Source organism: Tachypleus tridentatus, chromosome 11, assembly GCF_004210375.1.
Source record: "Tachypleus tridentatus isolate NWPU-2018 chromosome 11, ASM421037v1, whole genome shotgun sequence".
NCBI classification, from domain to species: Eukaryota; Metazoa; Arthropoda; class Merostomata; order Xiphosura; family Limulidae; genus Tachypleus; species Tachypleus tridentatus.
In genome coordinates this window covers 12,928,699-12,951,270 of record NC_134835.1, presented here as the reverse complement: position 1 = coordinate 12,951,270, position 22,572 = coordinate 12,928,699, and the positions used below count along the sequence as shown (strand labels likewise).

General features: G+C 34.3%; 1 protein-coding gene across 4 annotated transcripts in view; it reads right to left on the bottom strand.

Annotated features, from left to right (window-relative positions):
- The window catches only part of LOC143231678 (cell adhesion molecule DSCAML1-like), a 305,444-nt gene that overhangs the window by 66,980 nt on the left and 215,892 nt on the right, over positions 1–22,572 (bottom strand). Inside the window, exon 1 of one of the 4 annotated variants that reach the window (XM_076466262.1) lies at positions 2,808–3,113. The exons of the other annotated variants lie outside the window; for them this stretch is intronic. Coding sequence (XP_076322377.1) covers positions 2,808–2,907 — 100 coding nt within the window. The 5' untranslated portion in view covers positions 2,908–3,113. Of the gene's footprint in view, positions 1–2,807; positions 3,114–22,572 lie in introns of those variants that run through there. 4 annotated transcript variants of the gene reach the window in all.

Here is a 22,572-nt window from a genome sequence, read left to right as displayed (position 1 = left end):
TTAATTTTCTATTTAAGTCAAATTCACGTTCAAACCCTCGTGAAACTTTGGTATTATTCAAAGGTTAGAACAGTAAAAAACAATCGTATTGTCTTAACCATCGAAACGTGACTTCATGATGCTGTCTAGGTACAAAGCTATGAAATCTGAGGGTCGCGGGTTCGAATCCTGGTCGGACCAAACATTCTCGTCCTTTCAGTCGTGGGGATGTTATAAATGTTACAATCAATCCCACTATTCGTTGGTAAAAGAGCAACCCAAAAGTTGGCGGTGGGTGACGATGACTAGGTGCCTTTCCTCTAGTCTTACACTTCTGAATTACTGACGGCTAGCGCAGATAGCCCTCGTGTACCTTTGCGCAAAGTTTAAAAATGAAAGAAACAAAACCTCTTCCACGCGCGGATAGACAAACTAATTCGAGTAGCATTTTCATTTCGATCTAATCGCCCTTAAATCACGTAAAGACAAATAATTTGCTGAGTTATTTTAGACTTCGAAAAAAATTTTTCGCTTTTTTATTTTTTTATTCCTCCTGTTGGTAGTAAAATTAAGAACTATTTTATTTAACAGTCTGTCAACTCAATTATTAGTCCTTCGCTGGAACAGCGGTAAGTCGTCGTATTTAAAACGCTAAAATCAGGGATTCAATTCCTCTCGGTGACACAGCAGATCACCAGATAGAGGTTTGCTATAAAAAACACACACGCGCTCAAATACTAAACACTACCGAAAAATTTCACGTTTAATATTTATTGAATTCAACTTTTTGTTTCTGCGTTTAACATTACACACGATTTTACTTTCAAATTTGATTGGTTATAAGGGGATCACGTGATTTCGTTACTTCGAATTGTTAGTGAAATTAGTATGATTTATGCATCAGTGACCTGCAGTAGAAAGCAATCTAATTGTTGTTGTACGTAGAACTATTTATCTTATCGGAAGGTTTTAGTTATTGTGGTTAATTTCAGAACTTTTTTTTTATTTTCTAGGCCTACAAAGACTGCAAAACATTTTGAAAATATTAGGAAAGATTAGGTTGAGGATATGAGAGGTTTTCCTGTGCGATAAAGCAAGACGCATTTCACAGAGATTGAAAAAAACATATTTCTAAACAAACTACGTAACTGCTTACTGATGACAAGTAATAACAACCAAAGTTGTAGCTTTAATTACGCCCAAAACTACACGAGGGCTATCTGCGCTAGCCGTTCCTAATTTGAAAGCGATATCTTCTGGCAACTTGCCAACATCATCTGCAGCCAGCTCCTAAGCTACTCTTTTATCAACGAATAGTGGGATTGAACGTCACATTATAAGGTCGTGATGGCTGAAAGGACGAGTTTTTCTTATGGCAAAGCCACGTCGGGCTATCTGCTTAGCCCACCGAGAGGAATCGAACAGCCGATTTTAGCGTTGTAACTCCGAAGACATACCGCTGTACTAGCGGGGAGCTAGTATGTTCGAATTCGCGACCCTCAAATTTCTTGTCAAGCACCCCTAATCATCAGACCAAGTTAAAACGTTAAAATATGAGAATAAGAAAACATGTATTACCACATTTACTTAATTAAATTATTTTTTTTGAAATCCAGGTCAGAGAAAAAGAATCTTACAAAATGATTTGGTGCTAGCAGCTTAAAGAATGCTCAAGGGTTAGCGTCACTATACAATATCATTATGCATCACTGTAGTTTCTGTCTTCAGAGCAAGACGTAAATGAGAGGACATGTAGAAACTTACATGCATTCAACTGAACCGAATTTATACAAAATTACTGCATCTAAACTTACCGAATTCAGTTTATAAACGTTTTTCCTTCTAAATTTGGTTGGGAAAATAACAAGTTTGGAAAGGTGACGTTATGGGAACAGAATTTGGTCGTTAAAGCCAAGTAAAACAGAAAAAAAAAATATATATATATATATATATACCTATATACATTTAGACGTGACCTAAAACTCAGAGTAAAAATTCATTTATTTTCGTTTCTCAACACAAGTCAGCCACACACAAAATCCTACGTTAAACGTATCTAATCATCAGTGTTGTCTTTTTCATTTTCCTTGTACTTTGGACGTAAATGTAAAAGAAAATATAACGTAACATATTCATTCAAAAGCATGCGATACCTCATCTTAGCTTTACAAAATATTAATCAAGGGATTCTTTACAAAATACATAATAAATATACCATAAGACACGATGATAATTATAGAAATTATAGATTTTAAGTCTCCTGGACTTTAGAAGTATATGATTTTCAGAACTTCAACTACAGTTATTTTGGAACACTTTGTTTGGCGGAAATGTGACTAAATTAAACCAATTAATGTTGATACCTACCTGTCTGAGTTTCAAACATATCTGAATATTTTTATCTTTGTAGTATGAGTCGTTTGTGTATTATGTACGTTCGACAAAGAGCCGTTTATATTTTAATTGTATATAGAGACATTTTAAATTTTATCAAATAATCCAGACCATAACAAGGCAATTGATAACTAAGCGGTATATTTTAGAAGCTTAGAATTTTAATAAGGCAGTAATGTGTGAAAATAATAATAAATATAATTAGTGAACATTATTGGTCGTACCAAAATAGGGCTAAAATACTATTGTTGTTTCTTTTCCGTTTCTACAAACGAAGTGGTTTATTGAAAGACAATTAGAGTCGATTATAATAATATTTATTACTTTCAATTCTGTATTAACCAATGTTAATATTGTTAAGAGTTTCGATTAAAAAGTATTTATTACCTTTATTTAGGAAGCAATTATTTGTAACATGATAAATATTCTCTTACCGAATGGGTTATCTTTCGACGCTGGCTCTTGTTTAAGCCAGGCAGCGGAAACTATGGTTAACAAACAGCAGAAACACCAATAAACATACACAACCACCATCGTTCTATAAACATAGTCCAGTAATTGCCGGTAGAGAGAGAGAGTGAGAGTCAAACTGTTTTAAGGAGCCCAGGATAATTGAATTAGATGTCTTGCTAATAAAGAACTCCGATTGCTATAGTAGTAAAGGGAATTAGCGAAAGGCCAGGAGATTCAAGGAGCGATGTTCCAATAGTACTTACATTTCGAAGAACTTAGGAGAACTAACCAGGCAGTTTCAACAGTTACCTTATAGGCGGGCGGACTGCTCGATCTGTCAGTCAACAGAGACACGTAGTGGATTGCTCTCCTGGTATTGATCCTGTGTGATGTTGACGGAGAGCGGTAAGGAACGGAGTTCCGTTTTTTTTTGTTTTAAATGAAATATACTTGAAACGTGCCATGAAATTCGGTCTCATCAACCTTATAAAACGTTGTTAGCAACTATGATAATGTGGGTTAGCTATGTTCCAACAAAAACAGGCGTTAAAAATAATGTCTAACTTTTGCGTATAGTCTATATTGAAATCCATAAAATCCCTTGGTAAGATATTAATACCGTTTGGTGGGAAGATACAAACAAACTGATAATCAAAATACTTCCAAATCACTATAAGATGCTATATTAAAGTAAAACAATATGGTGTTTATTCAAAAATAAACAAACGATAAAACAACACTTTAATGGGAACTACAGTAATGATTCAAAATACACAAACGGAATATAAATAAAAACACAAATAAAACAGACAAGTGTTTGTTTGTTGTAGAACAAAGTCACATTAGGCTATCTATCTGTTGTATCTATTGCGACAACAATTTTTTGTTTGTTTTTGAATTTCGCACAAAGCTACTCGAGGGCTATCTGTGCTAGCAGTCCGTAATTTAGCAGTGTAAGACTAGAGGGAAGGCAGCTAGTCATCACCACCCGCCGCCAACTCTTGGGCTACTCTTTTACCAACGAATAGTGGGATTGACCGTCACATTATAACGCCCCCACGGCTGGGAGGGCGAGCATGTTTGGTGCGACCGGGATTCAAACCCGCGACCCTCGGATTACGAGTCGAACGCCTTAACACGCTTGGCCGTGCGGGCCATAAGGTTTATACCAAGACAAGTATTAATTTTGCATACGGTGTTCATTCTATTATAATAAAAAAAATCAGTTACTTTCGTAACCCGTTCATTGTTATTAGAAGCTAATTAAAAATTGTCTCATAGCATCATGTATCATACGGCCACAATACTGGTTTCCTTGATGTATATCTGATGGTGTAACGAATACTATATTCATGCTGTGTTCTTCAATAAAATGTGGTTAAACACCATATAAGTCTAGTACAACTTAACCATGGTGCCAAAGATTACAAGTGATTATCTGTCATAAATGTGTTTCATATACGTTTGATCTTATAACATCCTCACGGTTAAGAGGATGAGCATGTTTGGTGTGATAGGGGTTTGAACCCGAGACCCTCAGATTACAAGTCGAGTGCCCTAACCTCGTGGCCATACCGAGCCTTTTAAGCACAGGAATAACATGACACCTGCATCCCAGATTCAATTTGTATAGAAAATGTATATCATTCGCAATGGTTGTTGTTATCAAAATACCTCTTATACGCAGGCATTTACCTGCGTTAAAGGCTGTCTTCGAAGTAAGACAGAGCACGTGCACGTGTGCCTAAGGCTCCAGTGAGCTGTTTTGTTTATCCTGTGAGTCGCTCCGCTTGCTTTATCGATGAATGTAATGTAGCCATGAGGACAGAGGTAGCTGTGTATATCTAGTAAATGCCTGCCAAACTGATGTATAACAAGACTCTTCCCAATAGCTTTCTACGATGAAAAGCTGTTATCTACATAAAGTTGAGATTATGAATCGTGAAATAGCGACACTTAATGGGCAGATCAGGCCCACAGGGCAGATTTCCCAACTGGAGGGGTTCAGTACCCTGACCCTCTCCTTTGTTATTAAGAATCCAAAAAAACGTAATCATAAATTTTCTATAGATTCAGTATTCAAAGAACCCCCTGGTCAGACTAAATTACGCAAATAAATGGTCAAACATTAACGCTTTAAATTTTATTAAATTACTCAAAAAATATAAATGCATTTTAGATCAAAATAAATATTTAATAATAGAATTAAGAAAATATTATTTAAATAAAACTCAACAATAGAAACAATTATTTTTCTTCTAAACTAAAACTTTATCACAAGATAAATATTAATTATAAAAACGGAAATTTTTCCTGTTTATATATTCTTTATATATATATTTATCTTATAAATACCAATTAGAAAATCAGAAAGAGTATTCTATATATTCATTATTCAACCATAATTGGCCCGGCATGACCAGGTGGGTTAGGCGTTCGACTGGTAATCTGAGGGTCGCGGATTCGAATCCCCGTCGCACCAAACATGCTGATCCTTTCAGCCGTGGGGGCATTATAATGTGACAGTCAATCCCACTATTCGTTGGTAAAAAAGTAGCCCAAGAGTTGGCGGTGGGTGATGATGACTAGCTGCCTTTCCTCTGGTCTTACACAGTTAAATTATGGACGGCTAGCGCAGGTAGCCCTCGTGTAGTTTCGCGCGAAATTCAAAACAAACAAACAAACAAACAATCACCCATAATGAGACGTAACATAAAATAAAATAATATAGATTACATTTGTCATTACATCGTCTCGCTCGATCCACTGTTCAATTGTTTACTGACATGCAGGAGCTCGGACGGTAAAAAAAATGACCAAAAAAAAAAAGAAAAGTCAAATCCCAGTCTTGATATTCTTAGGGTTATTTGTTTTGTCTGTCTGTCTGTCTGTCTGATCCATATTTTTTCCATATTTTCTTTCCTTCCCCACTTTCCTTTTTTTTTTCCTTTTTCCTCCGATAGCGCATGTTTTTTGTTTTTTTTTCCGAAGTGAGAGTTTAAATGACACCCCATGCTCTGCGAGCCCGATTCAGATCTACATTCATAGATCAAAATTCAGATCGATTTCAATTGTGGCTTTTAATGACAGAAGAAGGTGTCTTTATCGTATTTCGCTTCATTGAAAACTGTATTTGATACAATAAAATGATTTTAGCTCTCCCCCCCCTCCCCTAGTGGGTAAGCGGTATGTATGCGAAATTATCGATTTTATCAATGTTATAGTGATCACTGATCAAATACTACCTTATCAGTGATAAAGAAACAAAGTAATGTAAACGTGATCACAGACTAAATTACTGGTGATCAAAGATAAGGTGATTTGAACGTGATCAAAGATTAAGTGATATGCGATCAAAGGCTAAGCAATCGATTGTCAAAGATATAGTGAAAATGTATTCTCAAGACGGCTGGTATGGATATTAGGCCTAAACGTTGTTCTATACTTAATTTTAATTGAAGGGCTAATACCCGTACCAGCTATCTTGAGGATACATTTTTACTTCACGAGGGTTTGTCGTTATTAGGAAAGATAAAGTGACCTGAAAGTGGTCAAAAATAAAGTGACCTTAAAGTAATGAAAGACTAAGTAATCTGCGATCAAAGATAAAGCAACTGAATATGACAAAAGATAAAGTAACATGCTAAAATATATTAAACTGTAAATGTAAGAAAATAATGAAAGAACAAAATTATCACACAAACTGTACGAATGGATAAAGAAAATGAAATCATCAGATAATAAAAAAAATCTTTAAAAACTACAAGTTATGATATTCAAATCATTGGTTTAAATCGAAACGGAACTTATTCAGAAGTAAGCAAAAAAATAAACTACAAAACAGAGCAGTCGAATTCATTCGTCTTTGATTTTAATTGACGTACTTGTATACATCAATTTATGAATATGCAAACGTAAATAGATCTTTTAATTCCAAAGGTAAGTAAGCTTACTTCTATGCATCTATCATTTGATATTCACTTTAGTGTAACATCAAACTGGCTAATGTTATAAATTAAATTAATACTTTTGAAACAGGCCCCAGAATGGCCAGGTGGTTAGGACGCTCGACTCAGAATCTGAGTGTCGTAGGTTAGAATCCCTGTCCAACTAAACTTGCTCGTCCTATCAGCCGTGGGGGCGTTATAAATCAATAGCCAATCCCAATATTCGTTGGTTAAAGAGTAGCCCAGCAGTAAAGTGTGGGTGGTGATGACTAGCTGCCTTCTCTCTTGTCTTACAATGCTAAATTAGGGACAGCTAGCGCACGTAGTCCTCGTGTAACTTTGCACGAAATTTAAAAATAAACCCAGAAACGCTTCTGAAAAAGAACAGCCATCCTCATCTCGTCATTGTCAGTATCAAAATGCGTTTATTTTACGTGATAAAGTATGCAACTGACAGTTCCGGGTCCAATCTTTGGTTCGTTTAACTTTTGACCGAAGAAAATCTAGAAATATGAAATTCGTTCAGCTAAAGAAAACTATTTGCATAATACTGAATGAAACTGATAATACGGTTGATTTATTCGTTTAATTATTTCTTTATCAAGATAACAGAAATATACCTGTACAAGCAATTGTTTTATTACACATAAAAGTATCTCTATCAAAAGGTAAACAGTATAAATCCATAGACTAATTAGATAAGTTCTGTTTATTTAAACCGATTGAAGAAACTTGCAGAGCAACTGAATAGCTGATGAAATAATAGATAAGTTTCCTCATTGAAATACTGAATGAGTTGAGTTCATCTTTATGTAAAACTATATTGATTAAAAATGACATTTTAGTGATCATTTACTCTTGTCCTATAGGAGTCTCACTTCAATATATTTGTTTAATTTTAATAATATGTGACATACAGAAGGGAAAAACTCTTCAGTTTCACCTGATAAAATTATTCAATTTTCTTCAGATTATTTTTACGTTCGTATTGACTTCATTTACATTTAAGTAACGTTTTATAAGAATACTTCAATGTTTTTTTTAATTTCTTGTTTCTTTAATAGAAAAATATTATCACAGTTTTCTCTCTGTACATCAATAAGAATTCCTTCTTTATTTTTCAACGTCTTTTTAGTTTTTTAAGATATTTGATTAATCTATCTTACAAAATTTATGTCGCTATCTAAAGGTTCTTTTTGTTACATTTGGTAGTTACAAGAAACGAAATTTCTAACAAGTGTGGTTTTAAGTTAAGAAAAAACAACAACTCAGTTTTTGCAAACTGGGATCAAATACAGAAATTATTAACAGTTGATTTATAACTTTTTCCCATATTCTTCGGCAAGTTTAGTGAGCATCACGCGCGTGTAGTCCTAAATACAGGAAACAACAGACCTTCAACGCTAGTCAGTGTGTCAAGCTTAGCTGGACACACGCATTACGATATGTTAAAAGTAGATTTGTTTTAGTTCCCCTTAAAAAAGGGGAACAAACAACACTGAGTTTTATATCACCCAGTTTCATGTCACCTAGTTTCATGTCACCTTGGGGATTTTGTTTAATTTGATTTAACACGATTGTGAAAAAAATATTAAAACTTTTTTGATTCCATGGATAAACGATCGAAATGTTGTCCGTATATCTAAGTTAGAACGTATCTCCCCCCGCTAGTACAAATAGCCCAATGTGGCTTTGCTATAAGAAAACACGCTAGAACGTATCTGAATTACCTGCTTACCTGCTTTCAGTAATGCAGAATTTTGTGAAAAAAAATAAAGAAACACTTAAACAAGTAAAGAGAAAATATTACGCTTTGGGACTGATTCTTTGTTCACCAACGTACCAGTGGATGAAATCATTGAGTTTCTTAAAAGGAATTTATCGCTTTGAACTTATCTTTACATGTTCCTGCTACAACTTTTATGTGTCTTGTCGAAGTCTGCGTAAACAACAACTTATTTAATTATTTGCTGAGCTGTTTTATAGAAGAAATTAAAGAACATACGAACAGAAGTTTGAAAGATTAAACCATCCTCATCAGGAGCAAGAATTATTGTGTAAACAAATAACAAGTTTAAATAGAAACTGTTTACCATATTTTAATATTCGTAAAGTAACATGAATTTATTGGATAACCATTGGTCAGTACTTTAGACAAAAATATTAGATGACCAAGAAACGTTGTCTTTGTAGATACCCGTGCGGCAGTTTGATGTCATATTTTGAAACTTTTTTATATAGACAGAAAATTTTCAGAAATTATGTGGTTCCAAATTTATGGTGTATATTGTGTGTAGTCAAACAAAAGAAGTGACTTTGCAAATGTTCCCAGCAACCTCACCTCACTTTTAAATTCAGAGTTAAATGTGGAAAAATGACAAACTTCCTGTCCAAGATGTTTTGATAACCACAGAAAACAGAACATGTCCAACAAGTTATATTTCATGCTAAAATAAATAGGTTAAAACATTAATAATTTACTCATTTTTATACAATATGCCACCCGACAAAGGTAGAATACAAAATTAAAAATATTTATTCTATTTTCAAAGAACTCTAATTCCTACAACGTTCCATTACCAATTGCTGGGAAAACATTATGCGTTAAAGACAAAAAAAGGCCAACCGACGACGTGAACACACTTGACAATAACACTGAGTCACAAGGGAAAATGTCAACTTTACAATCAAGTACAAATGTTCTAAGCCCATTAAAATTAACATAACTTCAAGTAGAGCGACATCGAAGAATAAAAATAAAGGAATATTCAATAGCTGCGCCACTTGATAGATTTTAGGCACGATTAGAGCAAAGTACACTGAGCCATAATCGTGACTAAATACATCAGTGTAAAGGTTTGACTTCCTGAGTTTAATATTGTAATTAGATCTCAAATCAGTCAAGAGATAACAAAGCAATAATTTGGAAGTTTCTAAAACACACAGTCGTTATATGAGCGGTTAAAATCAGGGTGACTATGTTACACCACGTTAATCCGGTGGCAAAGCTATGGGTGTTAAATCATGAAAGGTGTGAACATGAAATATGGAAACTGAGAAATGTAATTGTTATTTATATGACAGGTTCTGACCTCAAAATGGATTGAAATAAGCACGAGCTTTATATAAAAAGGGATGTCTACACATAAAAAAACAAATGTTACCTTGTTTGTTTTGAATTTCGCGCAAAGCTACTCGAGGACTATCTACGCTAGCCGTCCCTAGTTTAGCAGTGTAAGACCAGAGGGAAGACAGCTAGTCATCATCATCCACCGCCAACTCTTGGGCTACTCTTGTACCAACGATTAGTTGGATTTACCGTCACATATTGACAATCCCACTGCTGAAAAGGCGAACATGTTTGGTGCGACGGGGATTCGAACTCGTGTCCCTCAGATTATGAGTCAAACGCCTTAACTCACCTGGCCATGCCAGGCCCAAATGTTACCTGATCAAATTCCAACTTCATTTCAATATTCCTAGAGTCTCTTCAACTTAAACAGCTTTCTTACCACTAGGGTCCCTAGGGGAATCAAAGATCTGGGGTCGCGTATGACTGTCCACCATTTTATTCTACAAGAAGACAGCACTAAGCTAAAGAGGAATACAAATGTATTGAACCTAGTTACTCAAATAACAGTACATCTGATTCTTTGTTTCATTTGTTGTGTATTGTAATTGGATATATTTTTTTTCAATTTACTATATAAGCCTTATTAAAGACATTCCACCAAGAACTGAGATGTGTAATTAAAATCAGTAATTCTGGGGATCGTACTCAGTTCTATGTGTCAGTTTTTATCAAACTGAATCAAATTTCCGACGTCACGAAGAGAAAACACTGTGTTCACGTTCTTCACAATTGGGTCAATAATATGTGGAGAGTGTTCCGACGTCCACTTCAATGCTAGAAGGTGGGCCGTTGCATTCCATTAGCTAAGGGGATTCAATAATGCATGGTGGGCCTTTTAACTCACTTAGTAGAACTAACAACTCGCGTGCTTGACATACAGCACATCGAGTCAAATAAAGAGTTAGATTTCAAGCAAACATTTAACATAGTAGAACAGCTGTATTAAATGAGGATTATCATATTCGGTTGGATTTTGAACTTTTAGAATTGAATTACGTGTTTATGAATAGATAGAAATACACGCCTGAAATAGACATATGATAAAAATAACGTTAAGAAAAAATTACATCTACCATTAAATTTGTGAAACCCCTAATTTCGTTAGGGTTAATTAATACTTTTAATGTTTCACGAAATCACGAAAAATTATAGATATATACTAATCACTAAGTTATCCTTGTATCATTGATTTATAAGTTTATCAACTGTCTGATATATTAGTTGTATGTATGCTTTATCAACTGACTGATATATTCGTTATATATTAGTTATATCACGTGACTGATACATTAGTTATATATTAGTTTTATCAACTGACTGATATATTAGTTATATATTAGTTTCATCAACTGACTGATATATTTGTTACATGTAAGTTTTATCAACTGACTGATATATTAGTTACATGTAAGTTTTATCAACTGACTGATATATTAGTTACATGTAAGTTTTATCAACTGACCGATATATTAGTTACATGTAAGTTTTATCAACTGACTGATATATTAGTTACATGTAAGTTTTATCAACTGACTGATATATTAGTTACATGTAAGTTTTATCAACTGACTGATATATTAGTTATACGTATACACTTTTGCAGAAATAATTGTTCCAGTTAATTTCAGCTGCGAACCTAATTTAAACTTTTACCAAAAGTCACTTAAATACTAAAACTTGTCCCACAGTGGTTCAGCGGTATGCCTGCGGACTTACAACGCTAAAATCTAGGATTAGATACCCGTGGTGGGCAGAGCACAGATAGCCCATTGTGTAGTTTTGTGCTTAATTCAAAACAACAACAACAACTAAAGCTTTCTTAAGTGTACTTTAGCTCTGGAATGCAAAGTTACAATACAGTGCGCTGATATAAAATGAGTTACATCAGAGGACTCTAATATTAATAAATACAAATATCGTTTGCTTTCATATTGATAGAAGACTGAGTTTTATTTTTAATGTTTAATGTTGTTAGCGGGTGTGTGAATTTCTTACAGCAAAGCCACGTTGGCTATCTGCTGAGTCCACCGAGGGTAATCGAAACTCTGATTTTAGCGTTGTAAATCCGTAGACTTACTGCTGTACTAACAGGGGACAATGTTGTTGGCTATCGGATCAAGTTTACTGTTAAGTACTGTGATGTTATAGACCAACTTCTTCAAACAAAATATTCTGTGATATCGAAGCTCGCAAAACTTTTACTTTCCCTGCTAAAGAGAAGAAATTGTTTGTTTTGAATTTCGCGCAAAGTTACACGAGGACTATCTACGCTAGACGTCCCCAATTTAGCAGTGTAAGACTAAAGGAAAGGCAGCTAGTCATCACAACCCACCGCCAACTCTTGGGCTACACTTTTACCAACGAATAGCTGGGTTGACCGTAAGATTATAACGCCCCAACGGCTAAAAGGGTTAGCATGTTTTGTGCGACGGGGATTCGAACTTTCGACACTCAGATTACAACTCAAGAGCCTTAGCCACATGGCCAAGAAGAAATTAAACACACATATATATATAAAGTGTCGTTTGCTGATTAAGCTCACTTTACCAAAGTTATAAAATTGGAAACTGCAAATGTAAAGTAAAATTAACAATAGCTTCTTTTATTAATTTTAATTTAATAGGAAAGAATATTTGAAGCTAAAGTTAATAAATCCGTGACAAAGAAAACTTAACACATAAAAATATTCCATTGTAAATCATAATAAACTACTTTAATAGAGGGTTAGAAAGAAATATTGTAGGCCTTATCTAGACTGGATTATAACAAATGTTTCAATATTTTTTCAACAGTTTGAAATCGTAAGATATTTCCATCTTAAGACAGAAAGCTGTTCAAAGTTTGGATATATGGTTTATGGTGTGTCTCAAGAAAAATTCTTCATCATTGTAATATTTATGAGCAGAATGAAAGGAAAAGTTAGTACCAATAACGTGATATCTGTTTATGCTTTCATAAGAACCAGAGATTTACACAGAAGAACCAAGTGGACGTAAAGGGCTACATTATGTAGTGACTGATGGTAATATTACTTATTTTGTTTTACTGATAGAAATATTCTATTACGGTTTATAGTAAAACAAAACGAAACATTTACTTCTTGTTAACTTTGTTTATTGTAACAGCGAACATTTTAATGTAGGATTTGTAACATAGCGTATTTCCTTACAGCTACATTTTGTACGGTAAATTTATATTTGAACAGAGTCGATGACTTAACTATTTCAATAACAAATAAATAATCGTCAGTTTCTATGCATAAACGTTAAAAAGATGTACGGCTTTAGTTTGTTTATTATTAAGCGAAAGTTACACAATTGGCTAGATGTGACCTACCAATGACTGGTATCGAAACTCGAATTTACCGCTGTAAGCTTGCACGCATGACGCTAGGAGACTGTGAAACTTTAAGTTGCACTTAAGTGTTTCTGTGCAGTAAGAGAGCTCAGTAAAGACTCTCTGATCGTGAAATTAGATGTTCCAAGAAGAGTTAATATTGTAGAGTTATCAGCCATTTCAAACACATCTGTTAAACTGTGTATATCCATTTATTTGCTTTAAATGTACTTCAAGCATTGAAATTTCAGTTATTGAAATATAGGCGTTTCTATAGAAAGATAATTACCGTTACTATATGTTATGTTTATTGCACAAAGAGTTGCTGAATAGTTTTATGTTCGACATTCATATCTGATCGGACAAGCTTTTCTTAAGTTATTTCGATGAGATATTTGACCTTAAATTTTACACAAGCAAAATATTAACAATAACAGTATAAAGTTAGGACAGAAATCTACCAACGACAATTTATTTTTGTAATTATTGCAACTTGTGGCAAATTATCATATTGATAATAAAATAGACGGGCAAGGGGTTTGGAATACGGGCGAGGAGTTTGGAATACGGGCAAGGAGTTTGGAATACGGGCGAGGAGTTTGGAATACGGGCGAGAAGTTTGGAATACGGACGATGAGTTTGGAATACGGGCGAGAAGTTTGGAATACGGACGATGAGTTTGGAATACGGGCGAAGAGTTTGGAATACGGGCGAGGAGTTTGGAATGTTGCCAACAGTCCTTAACTTTTTCGATGTCGCTGATTACAATAACACAACTCCAACAATTCGTGGTATGAAAAATACAAAGAAAGCACGAGGTGTATGGAACATTAACGCAATCTATAGAAGTAGCGATGTTTAATAGTCCAATGGAATTTATCGTCTAGATTAATGAGCTTTCTTTTTTTAATAAACTATAAACTATTTCATTCGCTTTTCCTAAGGGACAAAGAAAAATGAAATTATTGTGAGAAAAAGCACAAAAGAAGCATTTCCCAAAATAACTATTGTGGTTTTAAACAATAGCTTGAATATTATTGGCGCATGTCTTTTCAATCAGTTAATAAGGTAACCTTTCTTCTGATGCTAGAATATATTTCAATAAACTTTTAAAAGTAATTCCTTTGTCTCAACAATGACAAAAGAAATTCACAAGACATTGTTGTATATGTTTTCTCTTTTATCGGATATTATTACAGCTCTGTGGTCGAGATTACAGATGAAGGATATGACGCGGGATCGAAACCTCTCCTAGGATATGCTGGCCCTTTTGGCCTTGGGGGCGCTGTTAATGCGCGATCAATTTCACTGTGCGTTGATGAAGAGTAACCTAGGAATTAGTAGTGGGTGATACTGACTATCTGCTGTTAATGAAAAAAATATTACAAATCTAAGAAATATCCCCCAAAAAAAAAGATGGTAAAGTATTCATACAAAATATAGTTAGTATTGGTATCCCTTGTAGTGTGAGATCTAAAAACATTTGTCCCTCCGCTGGAAAAACGCTAAAATCAAAGGTTCGATTCCCCTTCGGTGGATACACCAGATAGCCCGATGAGGCTTTGCTATAAGAAAAACAAACAAACACACACACTAAAATAATTTTGTTTGTTGTTTAAAGTTAAGCACAAAGCTACACAATGTGTTATATTCTTTTCCCTACAATGGGTAATGAAACCTGGTTGCCCACGTAATAAGTCTGCAGACAGACAAACCCGTGTGCCACTACAGGGTCTGTTTCTTTGTTTTGCTTGCTTGTTTTGAATTTCGCGCAAAACTACTTGAGGGCTATCTGCGCTAGCCGTCCCTAATTTAGCAGTGTAAGACTACAGGGAAGGCAGCTAGTCATCACCACCCACCGCCAACTCTTGGGCTACTCTTTTACCAACGAATAATGGGATTTACCGTCACATTATAACGCCCCCACGGCTAAAAGGGGCGAACATGTTTAGCACAACCGGGATGCGAACCTGCGACCCTCAGATTACGAATCGCACGCCTTAACACGTTTGGCCATGCTGGGCCCATTAAAGTAAAAGAGTAATTGTTGCGTAAGTTTACAGTGTGTAAGATTTCGTTTAGTGTTCCTTCATAGTTATCTAATAACATTGTGATACATTAAGATATTGTAATTACTACCTATTTAAATTTTTTTTCAAACTATAATTCTTGTTGCTTAACAAGCTGTTTTTATCTTTCTTAAATTTTGTTCAAATGTTCTCTAATGTCTCGTGTAAAATATCTAAACAAATAGTATTATATTTTGGCTAAAATAATGGAGTAACGTAATTGAGATTCCAAACGTTTTTTTTTAAATATCTAATGTAATACACCTAATTACTCTTAAGCCTACTTCATGCAAACAGTGCTGGAGGTTGTTTTACAAGTCCAGTAGCTGCAAACTGCAGATTATTGTACGGTTTTCCTGCTTTAGTTCTTTTGAAAATGCATTAATAAAGTAACTTTCCTTCGCTTGAAAACACCACGACAATGTTTTTGTTTTTGAAGAACACGACATTATTTAGGCTATCGAATTTAAAGTAATGAAGCTTTCCATAAGATTGGCTTACAGACTTCAAATGGAATATCAGTGTAACTTCAAGAAATAATATCCAAAGCTGGAAAGACTTTTTTTTTTTTTCTATTTTGTTCTTTACTTTCTAAAACAGGTAATTCGTAAGCATTGCGAAACATTATGTAGAATACATTAGGTTTCTTATTTTGTTGCAAACAAGTAACCAGACACATCGAAAGAGGTTTCGCATGAGAATAGAAATAAAGTAGGATTCATAGTAAACATGAAATATCGTGTCCAGATTATTTAGAATAACTGTAATGAGCAATTTCTTCTTTTTTCTCTTGTAAAACTTATAGTGGTACACCTCTAACTAAGTCAAATTTTTGGATAAATACCTTATTTTTAACAAGTTTAATAAAAATAAAGAAAATTTGAATAAATTAAGTATGTTCCGGCATGGCCAAGCGTGTTAAGGCGTGCGACTCGTAATCTGAGGGTCGCGGGTTCGCATCCCCGTCGCACCAAACATGCTTGCCCTTTCAGCCGTGGGAGCGTTATAACGTAACGGTTAATCCCACTATTCATTGGTAAAAGAGTAGCCCAAGAGTTGGCGGTGGGTGGTGATGACTAGCTGCCTTCCCTGTAGTCTTACACTGCTAAATTAGGGACGGCTAGCGCAGATAGCCCTCGAGTAGCTTTGTGCGAAATTCAAAAACAATAAATTAAGTTTCTTAGGGCACATTAACTCCATTTTGATATTAAATATTTTATATATATTTTCCGAAATTAGCTTAAAGGGTTGGCAGGATAACAAAACATCCCAGACATCAGAAATTGTTCTTACAAATGCCATTCTTAATTTTTGATTTACCATCAAATGTATAAACTAAAATATAGATATAAATATAAACTAAAATAAATCATAAAAATATTATGGTTTTTCTTTCGCCGAAATCAAAATCTATTTGGAATCGCAAAAAAATTTGGGATATTCATGAGTAGTGGGAGATCTGAATTATGCCATCAGTGTTGTTAATCTTGCGAAACGTCTCATGATCCCTTTATGAACAATCTTTTTTCACTGTTGTTCACCTTATTATTCTCTTATTGGGTTTCTGCACCCACTAGTCTTACTTTCATTGTACACGATATCACCTCTGTGTTTGTTCGGCTCACCATATTTCTTAACCAGGTGTTGCTTAGTGGTTGTCATCTTTGATTGTGAACCAGAAGGTTCATAGTCGGTATCCAATTATCGCACCAACGTACTCCAAACTTATGAGCTGTGAATGTGTTATAAGAATGACGGTCAGTCACCACTAATTAATTAAGTTAGCCAAAGAGTTGACGACGGATGGTATTTACTAGGTTCCTCCTTCTTAGTCTAACAGTTACAAATTAGGAACGACCAACATTCATAGCTTTGAGCACCATCTATCCATGCAGTGTCCACCACTATCATTCACTCAGGTATGAACATACAAGTCACCATTCTATTCTCAAAACATCTATTACCCCAACTAATCTTTGTTGTTAACAGGACTCAGATTTTCTGCTCTTATCACATCGTATCACTACCCTTCTCTGGTGCGTCTTCACATAATTCTTGTTTTGGTTACCCGCAAAGCCATCCATTGAAACAGTTTTTTTTCTTCTGATTTCCATCGTGTGACGTCTAAAGATTTCAACTTCAAGCATCATCACAAAAGGGAGTCATAATATTTTTTTTTACGTTAAATATTTTCTTTGGATTCCTTTATACACGTAAAACTCTACGTTTGGAAACTAAATAAAGAAATTATGATTAATAGTTCTTCTATGAATCCAAATAAAAACACGATTTACAATGAAATTATTATAGTTTAATATCTATTTTTTTGTTTTTTGAATTTCGCGCAAAACTACATGAAGGCTATATGCGCTATCCGTCCCCAATTTAGCAGTGTAACACTAGAGGGAAGACAGCTAGCCATCACCACCCACTGCCAGCTCTTGGGCTACTCTTCTACCAACGAATAGTGGGATTTACCGTAACATTATAACGTCCCCACGGATGATAAAGCGAGCATGTTTAATATAATGGGGATTCGAACCCGCGACCCTCAGATTACGACTCGAATGCTGTAACCCATCTGGTCATGCCAATATTTTTGTATAAACTTAACTAAGTAAAATCCTCAGGTTCCCAAATCCTAATCATTTATAAGAAACACAGTTTCATACTCATGTCAAATCTTCAATCATGCTTTTGTTTTCAGCTATGATCTAATAAAACCATCAGTCCTTAAGGTGTATTTTAAAATATCTTTGAAACTGAAGGGTGAGAACAGAAATATTTACCCTGTGTCTCTACCTTTTAATTCCTTGACAAGGTACAATTTTGAAGTGGATGTAATGTTATCCCATCGTGTATGGTTTAAACTTTATATTATTGGCTCTTGAAAGGTCTCAGCTATTTTGTGTGTATTAAGCTTTATATTACTGCCTTTTCAGAGATCTTAGCTATTTTGTGTGTATTAAACTTTATATTACTGCCTTTTCAGAGATCTTAGCTATTTTGTGTGTATTAAACTTTATATTACTGCCTTTTCAGAGATCTTAGATATTTTGTGGGCTCGGCATGGCCTAGCTCGTTAAGGCGTGCGCTTCGTAATCTGAGGGTCGCGGGTTCGCGCCCGAGTTGCGCCAAACATGCTCGCCCTCCCAGCCGTGGGGGCGTTATAAAGTGACGGTCAATCCCACTATTCGTTGGTAAAAGAGAAGCCCAAGATTTGGCGGTGGGTGGTGATGACTAGCTGCCTTCCCTCTAGTCTTACACTGCTAAATTAGAGACGGCTAGCACAGATAGCCCTCGAGTAGTTTTGTGCGAAATTCCAAAACAAACAAAGAGCTATTTTGTGTGTATTAAGCTTTATATTACTGCCTTTTCAGAGATCTTGCTATTTTGTGTGTATTAAGCTTTATATTACTGCCTTTTCAGAGATCTTGCTATTTTGTATGTATTAAGCTTTATATTACTGCCTTTTCAGAGATCTTAGCTCTTTTGTGTGTATTAAGGTTTATATTACTGCCTTTTCAGAGATCTTGCTATTTTGTGTGTATTAAACTTTATATTACTGCCTTTTGAAAGGTCTTAGCTATTTTGTGCGTATTAAACTATATATTACTGCCTTTTCAGAGATCTTGCAATTTTGTGTGTATTAAACTTTATGTTACTGCCTTTACAGAAATCTTAGCTATTTTGTGTGTATTAAACTTTATATTACTGCCTTTTCAGATATCGTAGCTATTTTGTGTGTATTAAGCTTCATATTACTGCCTTTTCAGACATCTTGCTATTTTGTGTGTATTAAACTTTATATTACTGCCTATTGAGAGATCGTAGCTATTTTGTGTGTATTAAGCTTTATATTACTGCCTTTTCAAAGATCTTAGTTATTTTGTGTGTATTAAACTTTATATTACTGCCTTTTCAGATATCGTAGCTATTTTGTGTGTATTAAGCTTCATATTACTGCCTTTTCAGACATCTTGCTATTTTGTGTGTATTAAACTTTATATTACTGCCTATTGAGAGATCGTAGCTATTTTGTGTGTATTAAGCTTTATATTACTGCCATTTCAAACATCTTAACTATTTTGTGTGTATTAAACTTTATATTACTGCCTTTTCAGACATCTTAGCTATCTTGTGTGTATCTTCAGTGATATTCAGATAAAGTACTGTCTCTCAACATACAATTGTGAATACATAAAGAACATTTTTTCCTGGTTTTATTCTTTATGCACCATCAAGTGACTTAGACTTAATAATATGATATTTGTTTTTGGTTTTAATTTATTTTAAAGCGTTTAAAAGTTGATCATTTCTTGACTGGTTATTTGGAGTTAGGCACAAAACTACACAATGAGCTGTTTGTGCTCTGTCCACCCAGAGTATCGAAACCCGGTTTCTAGCAGTGTGGTTTAGTTTGTTTTGAATTTCACGCAAAGTTTCTCGAGAGCTATCTGCGCTAGCCGTTCCTAATTTAGCAGTGTAAGACTAGAGGTAAGGCAGCTTGTCATCAGCACCCACCGCCAACTCATGGGCTACTCTTTTACCAAAGAATAGTTGGATTGACCGTCACATAATAAAGTTCCAACGGCTGAAAGGACGAGCATGTTTGATGTGACTGGATTCGAACCCGCGACCCTCAGATTACGAGTTGAGTGTCTTAACACTTGGATATGCCAGGCCTCAAGCAATGTGAGATATATTGCTGTGCTATGAGTGGTCGTTTATAAATAGCAATATCGTCTATCACAAATAAAAATTTAAATTGGCATTTCTTCATCCAATCAGAAACTCTTTGAATTGTCAAATAATATAACGATTCTAACGAAAAAGTTCATTCAATATCAATATTTTGATGGTTAAAACTTATATAATAATTAGTTAATAGTTTTAAAGTTCTTTAAGTTTATTCCGTGTATACCGAACGAACTATGAAGTAGATATTTGTGATACAATAAAACTTGATGGGTGACGACTCATTTTCAATTCAATATTCATTTATTATTAGGAAAATTTAAAAGAAGCAAACGAATATTTAGCTCAAAATTCAAGTTTAAGGTCAGGTTCAATTTCAAAGGGAGTGGACACATAAAAAGTGCCCTCTTGAAAATGATAATAATTTGTTAAATATTTATTAAATTTATTAAATAACAGCAAAATGTGCAATGCTATATGTTTTTAGAAAGTACTCGACGAGATCTGTTCAAATGTGATTTTAGACCTTGATTTTGACATGGTCTTAGTAAATAACTGAATTTTTAAATGATTTTAGTTACACTTTCCCAAGAGTGTTGTGTGCCTGCTGTAGTTTTTTAGCTCTGTTTGTTTCAGTTAGCCTACAAAATGATCAAACAAATTTATCTGAAAAATTTTTCTGTTATCTGATAAGAGATGTAACAAACTAACAACATTTTCAAGCACTTTTTAAATATAAAATATAAATATAAAAATATAATATAAATATAAAAATATAAATTATAATATAAATATAAAAATATAAAATATAATATATAATATAAATATAAAAATATAAAATATAACATAAATATAAAAATATAAAATATAAAATATAATATATAATATAAATATAAAAATATAAATTATAATATAAATATAAAAATATAAAATATTATATTTTATTATCTAATTTAAAGCTTAGAATTTATACTTCTATAGGCTCATGCCAAATTCAAAAACTTCAATGAAACTAAGTTTTAAAACAACGATAGTTATTTTCAACCACCTTGGTTCGGCATGGCCAAGCGTGTTGAGTCGTGATCTGAGGGTCGCGGGTTCGCATTCTCGTCGCGCCAAACTTTCAGCCGTGGGGGCGTTATAATGTGCGGTCAATCCCACTAGTCGTTGGTAAAAGAGTAGTTCAAAAGTTGGCGGTGGGTGGTGATGACTAGCTGCCTTCCCTTTAGTCTTACACTGCTAAATTAGGGACGGCCAGTACAGAAAGCCCTCGAGTAGCTTTGTGCGAAATTCAAAACAAACAAACAATTCAACCATCTTTATGGCATTCTATAAACAGAACTATTCAGTTAAAATAATGTATTTTTAAAGGTGTGTGCTTTCATATAGCAAAGCCATATCAGGCTATCTGCTGAGCTCTCCGAGGGGAATCGAACCCCTAATTTTAGCGTTGTAAATCCGAAAACATACCACGGTACTAGCTGGAGGCATTTTTTTTTTAAGGATAAGACAGTCAGAGAAATCAACATGATAAGCTACAAGAACTGGTGGCGTTTTACAACTTCATGTCAACTTCTAAACCTAGTTAGGTATTAAAATAGTTATATGTACAGTTTTATTTTCACAGTGTAATAAGAAATTAATTAAAACGCATTGGTAGCTTCAAGTACTAACTTTCATAATTCTCTAAAATAATTTGTTAAATATACAGAGGTGTTAAAAATAATCGCACTTACAATGAACTAAAAATAGAACTTAACTAAATCTCAGCTACTGAAGATGAATTGTATGATAAAGGAACATATTTCAGTTGAACGAAACATCGAGGTTATTTAAATGTTCATACTATTATCAAATCTTTAACATCCTGGCTTTATTCATCACTGGTTTGACGTGCAGGATACTTGATAAAACTGAGAAGTATGTGATACTTATCAAACACGCACTTTGAATTTCCACAAAGATCTAGAAATATGTAGCACAGTAGCCAATCTCAAGAGCAATCATCATTTGTTTGCTAACTTCATAGAAACTGAAATCTATATTTACAGTAAACGTATGTACCACAAATATAGAAAAAAATAGAAGAAAAACTAAAAAATAAACTCAAATCCATGTGGGTTATTCAATTTCATAAATGTAACTGATTTTTTTTTACAATGTTCGTTTCAGAGTGAAGATGACGTCAAACGAGTTGTTAGAGGCTCCGGCATGGCCAGGTGGTTAAGGCACTCGAGTCGTACGTAATTCGATGATCGCTGGTTCGTATTTCCATCACACCAAACACGCTCGCTCTTTCAGCCGTGGGGGCGTTATATTGTGACGGTCAATCCCACTATTCGTTGATGAAAGAGTACCTCAAGAGTTGGCGGTGGATGGTGATGACTAACTGCCTTCCCTCTAGTCTTTCACTGTTAAATTAGGAACGATTAGCGCAGATAGCTCTCGTGTCACTTTGCGCGAAATTACAAAAACAAAACAAACGGGTTGTTAGAAAATGAAAATATTATATTTTATTTCAACCGAAGTATTTAACTCAAGCAATAAGTATAATCAATCACAT